Below are 15,709 nucleotides of genomic sequence, written 5' to 3'. Positions count from 1 at the left end.
GGCTGTTAGCTTAACTTGCTTAGATATGAAGGGAAAATTTCACATAACAACTCTTTAGTATGTTCGGTTAAAATCTCTCTCTTATTCTTGTAATAAGCGAGATACTGTAGCATTTCTTGAATAGTATGTTGTTGCTCTTCTCTGGATCTCTTCAGAAGCTCCACATCTTCTACTGCCTTCTTTTTTTTTGAGCAAGGGACACTAATAAAAGAAGAAAATATATTTACTGCAAGTAAACTACAACCCAATTTAATGTAATTACAGTTTAGGTACTTGCATTATACATACCATACGTAGTTTATTGTGCAGTATCAACCTGGTAAAAACCTACGGATTATGATACTGCACCTATTTTACAAACAGTAGTGATGATATTTTACTTCAAAAATAAGTAAAGCTTATCCATTATGCATGCTAAATGTTGGTTATCTTGATAAGGCCGAATTGTAACCCCTGATAAAATAAGATGTAGTTACATACCATTTTTGCTATGATGAGGCAGTAAATTGTGCCATGGCAGGATACCTTCTATTGCATCCTTTTCACTGAAAATTTCAGAGTTTTCACTATTGTAGATTTTTATGAAGCCTTGAAGCTTTTTCCTGTCACACTCATTTTTGTGCCGGAGTGAAGAGCGCATTTTACTGGATGCTGCAAATAAACTTTTTTGGCTGAAAGTTTTAAAGTTGTTAAAAAAATTTCCTCATCATTTACCTACATAGAAATTATAGACAAGGGCTAAACAGAAAATGCTTCAGAGTTAACAAAGAAATAGTAAGCCTACCTGCATCAGTGGCAATCAGATTTTTGCGATGCCTGATAGAGTCTGCAACTGCCTCGATAGAATATTTGATGTTCCTCGAGGTTGTTCCAGTGTTTAACTCTAACTCCTTACAAATCACTTGTAGGTCAGATCGCCATTCTTGAATCAATGACTTTTGAACATCAAGTTTGTCGATCTCATTTGAAACTGTTATTTCCGTCTCTCTGGCCTATTTGAAAATATAATAAATTTAATGAACAAATCACATTAACCGTGATGAGTGGTTCGAACCTATGGGCTTGGCATTCCCAGATGCTTGCTCTAGTAGAATGCGCCACAACATGGTCAAAAGAATTGCAACCTAGGGTACTAATGCACCCACAATTCAATTTTTGTTTATTATGCACCCCTATACCCATTCCATGGGCGGTTGTGCATGCAGTTTCCCATGCACTTGGTCTATGTCCTCCAGTAGTTTTACCTCTGATGGCCCTTTCAATACACATAGAATTCATATTATTGTGATATATCAATACATGGAGAAAGACATTGAAATGGGGGCATCAAAGGCAGAACTACTGAATGACAGAGACCGAGTTCATGGGAGAATTGTGTGGTTTGGCTTCAGTGGAAGCCTTTGGATCCTTGTGGGGTGCAGTAGTACTCCAAGTTGCAATTCATTTGACCATGTCGTGGCGAAGTGGACTAGAGCATGCATCTGAGAACACTCAGTGCATGGGGTTCAAACCCTCATCACAGTTCCTGTGATATATCACGATACTGTGATTTCTCTGTGTACACATTTGATATTACTCGGAATCATACATTTAGGTTAATTAAATTAAATACTATATACTTTATACAAATTAACCTTATTGTTATATTGAAAAAGTTCAAGCAGTTAATTCAAGGAAATGGTCGCTAATTTATAATGAAAAATATATGTAGTACATGATCTGAACACATAACTAACCTATAAATGCATTATAATACCTTTCACATATAAATGCATTATAATAAGTTTCAAAATAAATACAAATAAATAAAATAAATATATATTATTTTTAGTACCTTTCTGAGTCGAGTAACTAATGCACGAGCCAGTCCATGAATTTTCTAATGGTTCCAAAAGACTGCACCCTCTGTTCTTTCTTCTGTTCTTTCTGAGAACAATATTTATAGCAATTAATGAACATCTTGAAGAGCATAAATTAATAACAGTTTCATAACAAAGCTTTACTCACCAAGACCAACTCAAGTTTGACAAATATGTTTTCATTCTTTTATTGATTATTTGAGGGAGTTGATACTTATTGAATAATGAATACAAATCGCATTATACTGATTACAGGGCAGGTAACAAATCTAAAACTTGATCAGATGAACCATATAAACAAATACCAGCTTTCAGCATGTTTTTAGTTGTAGAGTTGTATCGTGAGAGGTATGCAAACACTTGCTCTGCCTCTTCCCCTAAAGTCATGCCACTTCCTTCTTGCCACCGCCCTCCATACAATACCTTTAACATAAAAGTATACAGTAAAGAAATTCAAATTACTATACAAAAATTAAAAGCCTCCCATTATATTAAATGATACATATATCATTAATCTTAAACAATCAGAAATCTTATAAATTTTTACACAAACTGTACTTATTAAATTTAATGTAATATATACATTACATTAAATTTAATTAGTATACATAAATGTAATGTTATATTTTTATTTACCTGACAATACCAAGCATGTCCTTTTGCATGTAGGACTCCTAAAAATGGCTTTGCTTGACCAATGTGAAAATGTGATTGTTTCTGAGCTACAGTTAAGGCCCATGGCCAATATTTGCAGATTATGACTCTCCTTGATACATATTCAAGGTGTGGAGGATAATACCATGTCGACAGGAGGCCATGCTGATTCCTGTTTCATCCAAACTTTGGAATGAAAGAGGCTGATTTTGAGCAGCTTTCCATGCAGACGCTTCACACGTGTGCTTACTCTGTTAAACAAAAATATTTATAGTAACTAAATAACCAGTTGGTGAGCATGATTATAATTATATAGGTCGGGTAGAAGGTAGAGATTATTTTGCGCGAAAGGCATTGTTGTTGCACACAAGAATTTCTATGGGCTATATTTCCTTATTCAATATATATAAACTATAACGAAAAAATACAAAAATGGCCACTAGATGTTACAGTCGCCAAACAGATATTAGGTAAAATTGAAGGTTTCTCAATATATAAAAAAACTCACCTTAGTTTTCAAGCTCTGAATAGTGCCAATATGAGCTTGAACATCTTCATCTTTGCTGAAGATACTATCAGAATAGTAGGGGTTTCTGATACCTCTGCAATGATAATTCAGAAATAATTATTTATTGTCTGTAACCACTATAATATTAAACAATGGGTAATGGGGGTATCAAAAAATGTTTTATATGAAGAATTCTGATGCACTGCTAAATTTTACATAAAACAAAAATTTACATGGTGTTAGATATATAAAATGATGATATGGTTGCAATTAAAAGGCAAACTATAAAGACATACTCGGTTAAAAAATATAAGGCATATGACAAAGTATATTTATATGTGCATACTTTATTTATAAGAACATTAATATTGAAGATAATACAATTCATTATAATATAGTGTGTGTGTGGATGACAAAAGAATACTATACATTAAGTATCTGTAAAGCACATTTTATTACCTCCCAACTTTGTTGTAGCGATACAGCTTCTTGTTGCCATCAATATGTACTGCTAAAGGGGTTTTATCACAAGCAGGACACTCATTGTCAGCTTCTCTAATTTTCCTCAGCTCATATTGCTGGAATCGCCATCCGAAGAACACTTTCTTCGAAGTTATACAATTAATGGGACCGTTCTAGGATATAGAATTTTTAAGATGGTGACATTTAAAATGCATATTATGACATTAGATAAATAAACAAAAAAAGCATTCCAATTTGTATTTGAACAAAATTAAAAACTAATTATTACTAAATGAAAATACATTACTACAAAATTTTGATAATTTTTGTATTGAAATATAAAACTGAAAATATTAAGAATAACGGTATCAAAACATACACGCCCATGAGAAGCACCAAAGGATTCCAGTGCAGTGACTAATGCCCGAAATGATGTTCCGGGACAATCTCTTTTTACATGGTGCCATGATTCAAGCAGACTGGTGCTGTAGAATGTGCTGCTCTTTCCTAATGATGAATAGAAACCAAACTTATGCATGGTTTTGCCTAGTTGTTGATGCTCATATCCACAGTGGCATGTATAGATTGGAGTATAGAGGTCATACCTTCCTGTAGTTTAAAATACAGTGCATTGAGTGGTGTGGCGACTTGTTAAAATAGTGGTGTAAAAATTAACATTTATAGCAACAAAAATTCCAAAAATGTATTCCGATTCAGGAAAATCCTGCAATGGAAATAAAAGGGTCAATTTTAAAGTTCATTTACCCATAATAGTGATGAAGATGCAGAGATTGCTGGAGCTTGAAATTTTAAACTTGCATTCTATGCAGTTGGGGCAAGAATTTGGTGGTTGGGCTGGTACAACAGGTTCTGGTAACAAAGAAAAGGAAGACAGTTTGGCAAAATGAGTTTTATGGAAAAGAATTTCAGACTTAATATTTCATCGTTTCTTTGATTGTACAAAATATTGACATTATTCTCTAGATAATGACTGAGAAATTCACAGAAAAGAAACAATCAGACGATTAAATCAATCTATAAAACCAAGTGTCAGGTTTAAACTTTAAGAATTCTCCAAATGTTGTAATGACTGACATGAAACATGTATTCATTTTCTTTTGTTATACCAAGATAATCGTAGCTCTAGACTGGGATTGGGAATTAGAAGTAATCTCGGAACAAAGTACTGATTTTAGACAGGTATCGTATACTTACTCCAGTGAAGGATATATCCTTCAGGGCACACAGTTTGTGTCGGGTCTAATGGCTCATAAAAGCCTTTTTTTCCAATATAATCTGTGGTGGAAAGGCATGAGAAAATGTTACATTTGGTCACAAATGTGACACAAAAATGCAAAACAGTCTTCACATTTGATGCTTGCTTCACAATTTGTACATTGTACACAAACTTTACCTAATGAAAAAAGGGGTAATTATTTATACTAATTTTAAATACTGTATACCTAACATTTTAAACAATCTGAAGTCTAAATGTATCAATAGATTGTCACTAATTTGCATATGATGCTTATTATACTGTATAACCTTAATGAACACAGCAATATTTAATTTACCTTTATCTGGAACACCCAGCTCAGACAATGTCCAATAGAACAGCATTGCCCTGCTTTCTCCCCAATTAATCTCTGCATTTTTTCTTCTTTTTTGCCAGTCAGAAACACTTGGCTGAGAATCTTGAATTTGTTGAAGTTCTGCAGCAAGTACTTTGAAATATGGGATTACAAATTAGTAAGAAAAATTTGTAAGTGAAAGGAATGATTAGTATAATATGTTAAACAAAATTTTATAGGAATTAAGCACAAGTTTTGTACATAATATTTATGATGTGCGTCGATTAAATAAACCCTCATTTAAATACCAACAAATGATGTTGGGACATACCAACATCAAATGATTCCAAAGTTTCTTGACCAGCTGCCAAATAACTTTGAGTGTACGTTCTGCCACTAGTAGAATAGCCCGCGTTTTGAATGTGTGGTGGTGAAAGTATAGCAGGCAGAATGTCTGGGTGGCACATTTGAAGATTTAAGCATGGTACATAATTGCATATTGTATACAAGTATTAATATTTTCAGACAAATCTCTAGATATTACTATAACTAACCTTATGCTACCAAGTTGTTCAGTGTTATAGTAATTTAATCTCCATAATTGTCTAGCATACACTTAAAAATGGGCCAAAAAAGGGCAACAAAAATTATTAGAAAGTACACATATAACAGCTGTAGAAATATTGTTAAAAAATAATAGAAGATTACCATCAGATTGGGGAGCAGCTGGTCTTTGTTTTGAATCAATATGTGATACACCCTGTATCTTATCTTTTTTCCGTTTCTTGTTTGTCACCTTTATCGAGTTTGGTTCCTCCACGTTTAAGAGTCTCTTCAAGTACTCATTTCTTTGTATCATTGCAGCACGTGCTTTCTGGTACTCACGTTCAAGCTGTTCTCTAGTCATCACTGCTATTCTCCGGTGAAATTCTGAAGAGAAAATAATAGTGTTCGAAGAAAAAGTACAAGAACAAAACAAGAAAATTATACTTATGCAAAATTATGCTACAATGTACCTATTAATAATCTTAAAATTTTGCTACAAATTGCCTACTTATAATTATGTGTTAAATTATGGACTTTCCCATAATGATATGCATGTTAGTGGCATTACCCATACTGCCTACCTGGGGCCCCCCTAGAGAGATAGTGACACAAGTTAAGTTAAGGTAATCCCTTTAGTAAGGTGCTGGGTCAACATAAATAAGCTATAACTAATAATAAGGACACAAATCAATATGTTCCTATAACAGTGGTATTAACATTTATATAAATTTAGCTAAGAATAAGTTTTTACAAGTGTAACAAAGTGAAAGGAATGTATGAAAATTTTGATGATATATTAAAAATGCTCATTGACTTGAACCTGTCTTCCTATATAAAGTATAAAAATAGTAAACACAGTACCATTATTGTTGTCTGTAGTTATTTTTGGAACATTTGGTATGTACACCATACTGTCAAAATGCGATGATCTATCTGAAAAATTGATTAGTAGTGTAAATATTTGAATTCATTGCATAGCCTTTTATACTAACAAAAAAGAAAAATTGTACAGAAAAGCTAACACAACATTATAACACCTTTCTGTGTATTCTATGGTACAAAAGAAAACTTACCTTAATTATAAAGGAAAATAAACTGACAGAAGAACTATGCATACTGCTGAAACTACTTTCCACAAAACATCTGAACCAAGGGATAGTCCCCCGAGATTTTCAATATGAAAATTTCACCCTTACAGTATTTAAAAAAAAAGCAGAAAGAGTTCAGCACAAAACTAATGTTCGATCAGCTTGGTATAACACATCTGCAAGCTCATGGCGAGAATCCTAAGGGAAGGAATCATTTACCATCTTTCAGTGAACAATCTTATGCAATCGACACACCATGGTCTTCTTAAAAACAGATGCTACCTTATAAACCTCCACACTTTTGGGACATGGTAACAAGGTACTCAGACAAAGGGTTTCCGGTGGATGTAGTATACATGGATTATGCTAAAGACTTTAATAAGGTACCACATGGAAGACTAGCAAGGAAATTACAGGTTCATGGAATAAATTGTAGAATGGACAAAACAATAGTTAAAACAAAGAGAGCAAAGGATCATACTAAATGGGAATGAATATGAAGAAATGTGGTAAGTTGAGTACCTCAGGGGTCCATTTTTGAGTCTAAAATATTTGTCATATACTGAACATCTATGACATAGAAGAGAATATAATATAATCAACCACATCCTTATATTTGCAAATGCCTGGCGTTTCACGAGCACTTTGTCCTGGGTTCATATCCTGGCCGGGGAGGATTTACTGGGTGTCAATCCTTAACTGTAGCGTCTGTTTACCAAACAGTAAAAACTGGTACCTAATTACACACTGAGATCACAATAACGTGATGCACCAAATCAGCAAATCAACAAGGGCTGTGACGAGGATTCGAACGTGAATCGAATGTGAACCAGGTTCAAATCCTCATCACGGCCCTTGTGGATTTGTTCAATTGATGCATCACGTTATTGTGATTTTTGTGTGTAATGAAGTAGCGGGCAAAGAGGGAGAACAAGCCTGAATGGTCCTGGGGACCATTCAGGCTTGTTCGCATTTGTGTTCCTCACGTGTGCCCCAAAGAATGAGGTGATTTGATAAAATGCTATGCCCAAGATTACCATCCGAGTGCCGGCGGGGAAGTGGTTCAAATAGCTTCGGCTATCACTTCCATTTTGTCCGGTCGTGATGGTCAAGCAGATTAAGGCGTCCTGTAGTTACCAGTTGCGTTGCTCCTGGGAGTATGGGTTCGAGTCACTTCTGGGGTGTGAGTTTTCAGTCACATATAGTCTTGGGGACCATTCAGGCTTGTTCGCATTCGTGTTCCTCACGTGTGCCCCAAAGAATGAGGTGATTTGATAAAATGCTATGCCCAAGATTACCATCCGAGTGCCAGCGGGGAAGTGGTTCAAATAGCTTCGGCTATCACTTCCTTTTTGTCCGGTTGTGATGGTCAAGCAGATTAAGGCGTCCTGTAGTTACCAGTTGCGTTCTTCCTGGGAGTATAGGTTCGAGTCACTACTGGGGTGTGAGTTTTCAGTCGCATATAGTCCTGGGGACCATTCAGGCTTGTTCGCAGTTGTGTTTCTCAAGTGTGCCCCAAAGAATGAGGTGATTTGATAAAATGCTATGCCCATGATTACCATCCGAGTGCCGGCGGGGAAGTGGTTCGAATAGCTTCGGCTATCACTTCCTTTTTGTACGGTTGTGATGGTCAAGCGGATTAAGGCGTCCTGTAGTTACCAGTTGCGTTGCTCCTAGGAGTATAGGTTCGAGTCACTACTGGGGTGTGAGTTTTCAGTCGCATATAGTCCTGGGGACCATTCAGGCTTGTTCGCATTTGTGTTTCTCAAATGTGCCCCAAAGAATGAGGTGATTTGATAAAATGCTATGCCCTTGATTACCATCCAAGTGCCGGTGGGGAAGTGGTTCAAATAGCTTCGGCTATCACTTCCTTTTTGTCCGGTCGTGATGGTCAAGCAGATTAAGGCGTCCTGTAGTTACCAGTTGCGTTGCTCCTGGGAGTATGGGTTCGAGTCACTTCTGGAGTGTGAGTTTTCAGTCGCATATAGTCTTGGGGACCATTCAGGCTTATTCGCATTTGTGTTCCTCAGGTGTGCCCCAAAGAATGCAGTGATTTGATAAAATGCTATGCCCATGATTACCATCCGAGTGCCGGCGAGGAAGTGGTTCAAATAGCTTCCGCTATCACTTCCATTTTGTCCGGTGGTGATGGTCAAGCAGATTAAGGCGTCCTGTAGTTACCAGTTGCGTTGTAACGGGGGTGGGGAAATAACTCTATCTTGTCCATTATTCCTCCCCCCAGTTAACTAACGAGGCCGGGGGAAACAGCTCTCTCTAGTCCGTTATCCCGTCCTCAGTTAGCTAACTATTCTAGAGCATTCCCAGAGTTCCTAAGGCAACCTCTCTCGTTCAACACCTTGTAACCTAGGTATTTGACTACCTAGGTGCTAAGACTACAAGGCGTCGTAACTGGATCAGCTACCCGAAACTCTAGAGAGAACTCTAGAATACATTTCACTGCCACAAACGTATAAGAGGAAACGAAAGGAAAGAAATGAATAGTGAAGTAATTAGTGAGGGTTTGGGGTGAGAGGTAGAGAGGTGAGAGGAGCGAGGAGGGTCATTAGTTGAAAGTGAGAGTTCCAAGAGAGGTGGAGGGAGAGTAGATAGGTAGAAGTAGAAGAGTAGATAGTAGAAGTAGAAGAGTAGATAGTAGAAGTAGAAGAGTAGATAGTAGAAGACGAAATGCTGCCACCATTCATTCAAGACCATTACATACAAGACAAGGAATGGAACTTGTCTGTATCACAATATTCACAAAAGATGTTATCAAGAGGTCATTATTAGTATGTCCCATCTTTATCACGTACTCATTAAATCATGAAACCAGTAATCACAGAGGCTTTCTCACCTCAACTCAAAACTAGGGGACGAAGTTAAAGGCAATTCAAATAATAAATTCAATTATATTTCACCTGAAGTATCATACTTTCAGCGATTCAAATGTTCAAGATTTATATGCAACGTGAGTCATCAGCCAAGAATTTGAGAACACTACAACTGACTGCCCCTGATCATCACACAACACTTGTAAAACACGACCAAGTCACCTTAATGTTCAACTCACCAAGTGTCTGCCTATAGCTGGATAGAGAGGGGGGGGTCTGTAGTTGAGAGACTGTCCCACCCTGCCAGCCGACAGCCTCCCTGCTAGGCCGTCTCCTCTTCTCTGCTGGCCGCTGTTCTTCTCTGTCTCGTTAATGCTCTCGAATCGATCGCTCTCCGAGTATATATTGGGGAACCTAGTAACTAACTACGCCCACAAGTAGATAGCCTGAGGCACTCTACCAAGCCACTCCTTAAACGTCAGCATGTTTGAAGGCTACCAGGCTCCAATTATAAGATTAGCAGAAGCAAGGTGAAATTCGCATGATCTGACCTCAGGTCACTTGAGGTCATTAACTCTTAGAGGTGTGAAACTCCGGCCGACAACTTGGCGCCTTCTCAAATCCCTGTCTGTGACTCATGTACTCTATGTATGTATTAAATACAACTAAACCAAACACTTTTACAGTGTTACAGCGTTGCTCTTGGGAGTATGGGTTCGAGTCACTTCTGGGGTGTGAGTTTTCAGTCGCATATAGTCCTGGGGACCATTCAGGCTTGTTCGCATTTGTGTTCCTCACATGTGCCCTAAAGAATGAGGTGATTTGATAAAATGCTATGCCCAAGATTACCATCCGAGTGCCGGCGGGGAAGTGGTTCAAATAGCTTCCGCTATCACTTCCTTTTTGTCCGGTCGTGATGGTCAAGCGGATTAAGGCGTCCTGTAGTTACCAGTTGCGTTGCTCCTGGGAGTATGGGTTCGAGTCACTTCTGGGGTGTGAGTTTTCAGTCACATATAGTCCTGGGGACCATTCAGGCTTGTTCGCATTTGTGTTCCTCATGTGTGCCCCAAAGAACGAGGTGATTTGATAAAATGCTATGCCCAAGATTACCATCCGAGTGCCGGCGGGGAAGTGATTCATATAGCTTCGGCTATCACTTCCTTTTTGTCCGGTCATGATGGTCAAACGGATTAAGGCGTCCTGTAGTTACCAGTTGCGTTGCTCCTGGGAGTGTGGGTTCGAGTCACTTCTGGGGTGTGAGTTTTCAGTCGCATATAGTCCTGGGGACCATTCAGGCTTGTTCGTATTTGTGTATTTGTGTTCCTCACGTGTGCCCCAAAGAATGAGGTGATTTGATAAAATGCTATGCCCAAGATTACCATCTGAGTGCCGGCGGAGAAGTGATTCATATAGCTTCGGCTATCACTTCTTTTTTGTCCAGTCGTGATGGTCAAGCGGATTAAGGCGTCCTGTAGTTACCAATTGCGTTGCTCCTGGGAGTATGGGTTCGAGTCACTTCTGGGGTGTGAGTTTTCAGTCGCATATAGTCCTGGGGACCATTCAGGCTTGTTCGCATATATATATATATATATATATATATATATATATATATATATATATATATTGTGACGGTAACGCGTTGGTGTTCGGCTGTTTAAGGCTAGGGGTATGGCCTCGTCACATAGTTATAAAAAAAAATAGAAAAACTGGAACTTCGTCTGTGGTAAGGTAAGGAGAAGACACACAAAACACAAGTAAACTTTAACAATGAAATTTTAATTACGTTAAATAAATCAAAACATGAAAATAATGCACAAACAAATATGTATAATAAAATCAATCAATCAAAATAATAAGAATACTTAAATGACACAATGAAAAGTTACGTTAAGGCAAAATAACAAGAAGTGCAACACAAAGGTAAGTGGGAGGTGCTGGAATATTGGCTTAAAGCCACCACCTCTCTCAGTACACGCTAACGTCTAGCTGGGAGGAGTGCTGGCTACGAAAGCACGGAACATTCTGAGGACTGATGTTGGGGCGACCCCAGACATCAGGTAGTATTGGGGGCGAGTGCAGGTGCAGCCAGACCGGCGACCAATCAGCGGAGCCGTAGCGATCAACGGGTAGTTTGGTGGTTGGAGTTCGAACAGGTGGCTGGTTGCATACGTTTCTGCTCACCCTGGCAAGCCTTGCTGGTGCTGGTGTTGTTGTCGTTGTTGGACATTTCTTCCATAGTCTTTTTATATAATTGTGAAGACGTAATTTTGGAGGGAAGAGCAGGCTCAATCTCTTGAAGGAGATTATCGTCACAACTCTCCCCCGAAGCCTGCGGTTCTGGAAGAAGTACGTCGTTATGTGGTGGAGTAATGGATGGAGTTGCTTCTACTTCATAAACTCTGGAGAGGGCATGGGCTAAGATGTTGTCAGACTCTTGGTATAGCGTGTCTCCAGGTTGAGTTTCTGCAGTTAGCAAGCCCATAGTAGAAGACGTTGAGATGAGAAGTGGGCGTGCTGCAGGAGGTGTAGGGTGGTGTGGTCCATATTGATGGTGGACCGAGCACTTTTCAGGTGTGGAGTGAAGTGCTGAAGCTTCAGGATGAGGAAGAGTAGCTCCTTGCCAATTGTTCCGTCGTTCCTTGTAGCAGTAGTCGCTGACAGGTGTATTCTTCTCGCCTCGTTGCTGCATCACGACACCACCATCGTCGGTACCATTGGCGTCGACATGGAGGATGTAGGGCTTATCTGACGAGGTGAGAGTGGAATTAGAAGAGGGCATAGGAGCACGATTATTATCCTGAAAGCATTTGGGAAGATCATTAAGGATTTTGGAATTAGAAAGCGCCGACTCCTTGTCAGTGCTTTCGGGAGAAGAAGCCGGGATGGTCTCACTGTGGATGTAGGGTTCTGTGAAGGTAGAACAATTAATCAAGACAGTGGGAGGAGTACCATTATATTGCTTCAGGAGGTTGACGTGGCACAGCTGGGTCTTCCGCCGCCTATCTGGAGTCTCTATCACATAATTATTATTATTCCTGCACTCTTTGACGCAGTAGGGTCCTGAAAATCTGTTTTGTAAAGGTGAACCTGGGATAGGGAAATAAGCAAGGACGAAGTCTCCCGGCTTGAATTTTCTTACTTTGCTGGTCTGGTCGTAATGAGTCTTCATTCTCACCTGGGCTTTCAATAGATTATCATGGGCAAAGCGGTGGACTCTCTCTAGAATGTGCTGAAGGTTTTGAAGAAACTGGGGCACATTCTGATGCTCACTGAAGGTGGCATCTCTGAGAGAGTCTTTGAAAGCCTTAAGGGGAGTACGGCACTTACGGCCGTAGAGCATCTCATAAGGAGATACTCCTAGGGACTCATTGGGGAGACTTCTGAAAATACACATTATTAGGTCAATCTGCTTATCCCAATCCTTTGAGGTTTCACTACAAAACTTTTTCAAGAGTGCTTTGATGGTCTGATGACTACGTTCAAGAGAACCCTGTGAAGCAGGATGATAGGGGCTGGACAATACCTGTTTGATGTTGAACTCCTCCAGTGTCCTTTTGAAGAGATCACTGGTGAAGTTGGTGCCACAGTCACTTTGAATCTCCCTGGGAAATCCGTATTGAGTGAAGATCTTCAATAGATGTTTGATAACCGTAGCAGCCGTGATGTTCTTCACTGGAACTGCTATGGGAAATCTGGTGGTAGGACACAGGATGGTTAGGATGTAGGCGTTACCTGAACTGGTCCGAGGTAAAGGACCAACACAGTCTATTATGAGTCTGTGGAAAGGTTCCGCAGGCACCTGTATGGGAATCAGTGGTGCTCTGGGAATGGAGACGTTCGGTTTGCCTGCCATCTGACATGTATGACACTGTTTTACGTACTGTTTGACGTTGTTTACCATACCTGGCCAGTAGTAGTCTTGACGAATCCCATGGTAAGTCTTGTTGAAGCCGTAGTGGGAGAATGCTCCATGGGCCAGGTGTAGAATAGTGGGCCGCAGGCTGGTGGGAATCACAAGTTGTTCGATGTTGGCCCAATCGTCCTCCTCCTTCAGTTTACTGGGTCTATATCTGCGGTAGAGCAAGTCGTTCTCTAGGAAGAACCCAGGAATACTGTCGGGTTGAGTCTCAGCCTGGAAAAACAATGGTGTTAAAGTAAGATCTTCCCTCTGCAACTTACGGAACTCCAACTTGGTCAGATGCGGGGGTAGTTTCTGAGGGTCTTGAGGGACAGCGGTGGCAGTAGAGTCAGCTGGCTGTGGACGTGCGGCTTGTGCACGGGTGGTCACGAGAACCGGAGGAGAAACTTCATCACTCTCTTGAACCTCTGCTGGAACATACTCGAGAATAGGATTTATTGGCACAGAGTTACACACCTGGGGTTTGTTCATGACGATCAGGTTGGTCGGTTGCAGGTCTTCTGCCAAGTCGTTGCCTAGGAGAAGTTGCACTCCAGGCATGGGAAAAGGCTTTTCCCTGACGGCGACTTGGACTTCCCCGTTCACGTAGGGACAATCCAGGTGGACTCTGGCGAGAGGGTATGGAGTAGTAGCAGTGAGGTCAGTGATGAAGACCGTTTCCCCGGTGTAGACTATGTTGGGCACAGCCGACTTCAAGATGATTGATTGTAGAGCCGCTGTGTCCCTCAAGATCTTCAATTTGAAACGTCCCTCCGGATTTGAACCGTTGGCAGAGACAGTTCCAGTATACAGGTGGTTACTGAAAAGAGAAAGATCATTAACATCAACACCAACATTCATCACAGGCTTACCGGACTTAGGAGGAGTTGGTTTGGGTCGTTGTTGGTCAGTGGTTCCCTTGTATTGAGACTTACCACACTTGTCTATGGTATGTCCATAGAGTCTACAATACTTGCAGTACAGTTGTGAACCAGCTTGATCGGGGCTCACCTTCTCGTAACTGTACCACGACTTCTTACTGGAGGATGGTTCAGGTGTCAGCCGGTGGATGAGGCTGTAAGTGTCAGCCGACTTAGCACACTTCAGGTAGTCGGTTTCTTCTTTATCTGCTAAGTAGAGGCGGACAGGAGGCGGCACACGTCTCAAGAATTCTTCAACAAGCATCAGGTTGACGAGTTCTGTAAAAGTAGAGACATGTGCTGCTTCCAGCCATTTCATGAAATACCTCCGTTTCGTGTTAGCAAACTCAAGGAAGGTAGTGGTACTTGCCTTCAGGTGGTCACGGAATTTCCTTCTATAACTTTCAGTAGAGAGGAGGTAGGCGTCCAACACTGCTTGTTTCAGAGTGTAGTAGTCATTCTCAGACGCCAAAGTACTGAGTGTGACTGCAGCTCTACCTGTAAGATGGACTCTGAGAAGTGTGGCCCATTGGTCGACAGGCCAACTGAGTTGATTAGCAAGGGTTTCAAAGGTGGTAAAGAACACATCAACTTCTGCTTCTACAAAGGATGGCATTAACTTACTTGCATGTGATATATTAAAACTGACGGGAAGATTGGCAGTAGCTTGTTGGCGTTGAGTGAAGTGTGAAGTTTCCAAGGCGATTTCACGTTGACGACACTCTAGAGCCAGAGTCGCTTGTTGTTTGTCATGTTCGCGTTGCATCTCCAACTCTCGTCGTTTGGTTTCAAGCTGTACTCGTTCCCGCTCCTGGAGTGTTTCAAGCTGTACTCGTTCCCGCTCCTGGAGTAGGGCAACCTCACGTTCCTGGAGGGCGAGTCCGCGTTCTTGTTCTTCTCTTCGTATGGCAGCTGCTCGTTCTTGTTGTTCGAGGGCTTCCCTTTGCTGCTCACGTTCAATCTTGGCCAGCTCTAGTTTGAGTTTCAGCGTTGCCAAATCAGTTTTATCTGCAATATAGTAAGTTTCATGAGTTTCAGAGTCTATCTTACCTTGCTCTAAATAGTAATCCAGCAACAGGTTGTGTAGGTCATTTTTGTTGGCTTGGTAGGGAACTTCTAGTTGATACTCATGTGCAAGAGTTTGTAGTTCAGTCCTCTTGGCACGACTTAAAGTCCCTATTTCACCTGCTGGATTTGCACGGAAAGTTTGGAGACGAAACATGGTGAAATTAGCAAATAAAGGTACACGAATGTTCAATAATGAAATGTCAGAAACAGGACAACGTGGCAACTGGTACCTATCCTGTGTGATCTTTAACAATTAACGTTAAGTGAAAGATATTAAATGATTAAATTAAATCAAGGGCGCAGGAAA

At 40.2% G+C, this 15,709-nt stretch overlaps 1 protein-coding gene and 1 long non-coding RNA gene across 2 annotated transcripts; both read right to left on the bottom strand.

Annotated features, from left to right (window-relative positions):
• LOC123748398 (uncharacterized) lies at positions 1-2,261 on the bottom strand. The gene is made up of 5 exons (XR_011225431.1): positions 2,165-2,261; positions 1,835-1,926; positions 785-992; positions 481-651; positions 1-201 (listed from the first exon to the last, which is right to left on the bottom strand). It is a non-coding gene; the product is annotated as an uncharacterized lncRNA (long non-coding RNA).
• A 2,414-nt stretch (positions 2,262-4,675) lies between these two features.
• On the bottom strand, positions 4,676-5,979 carry LOC138358544 (uncharacterized). Its single transcript, XM_069316525.1, has 4 exons — positions 5,763-5,979; positions 5,386-5,508; positions 5,058-5,207; positions 4,676-4,779 (listed from the first exon to the last, which is right to left on the bottom strand). Exons 1-4 carry the CDS (start codon positions 5,959-5,961, stop codon positions 4,676-4,678), a joined length of 576 nt encoding a protein of 191 aa, XP_069172626.1. The 5' UTR covers positions 5,962-5,979.
• Between the last annotated feature and the right edge of the window lie 9,730 nt (positions 5,980-15,709).

The sequence above is a fragment of the Procambarus clarkii genome, chromosome 84, assembly GCF_040958095.1.
Source record: "Procambarus clarkii isolate CNS0578487 chromosome 84, FALCON_Pclarkii_2.0, whole genome shotgun sequence".
In the NCBI taxonomy this organism is placed as follows: domain Eukaryota; kingdom Metazoa; phylum Arthropoda; class Malacostraca; order Decapoda; family Cambaridae; genus Procambarus; species Procambarus clarkii.
This window is presented reverse-complemented; position numbering and strand designations above follow the sequence as displayed.

What these genes read in the sequence shown, in the direction of transcription:
- LOC138358544 (XM_069316525.1), bottom strand. Translation starts at nt 5,961, where the DNA reads ATGACTAGAGAACAGCTTGAACGTGAGTACCAGAAAGCACGTGCTGCA. An exon ending in AGCTGCTCCCCAATCTGATG is followed by an intron (nt 5,509 to 5,762) that starts GTAATCTTCTAT and finishes TGTGCCACCCAG; the next exon opens with ACATTCTGCCTGCTATACTT. An exon ending in TTTGGAATCATTTGATGTTG is followed by an intron (nt 5,208 to 5,385) that starts GTATGTCCCAAC and finishes CATATTTCAAAG; the next exon opens with TACTTGCTGCAGAACTTCAA.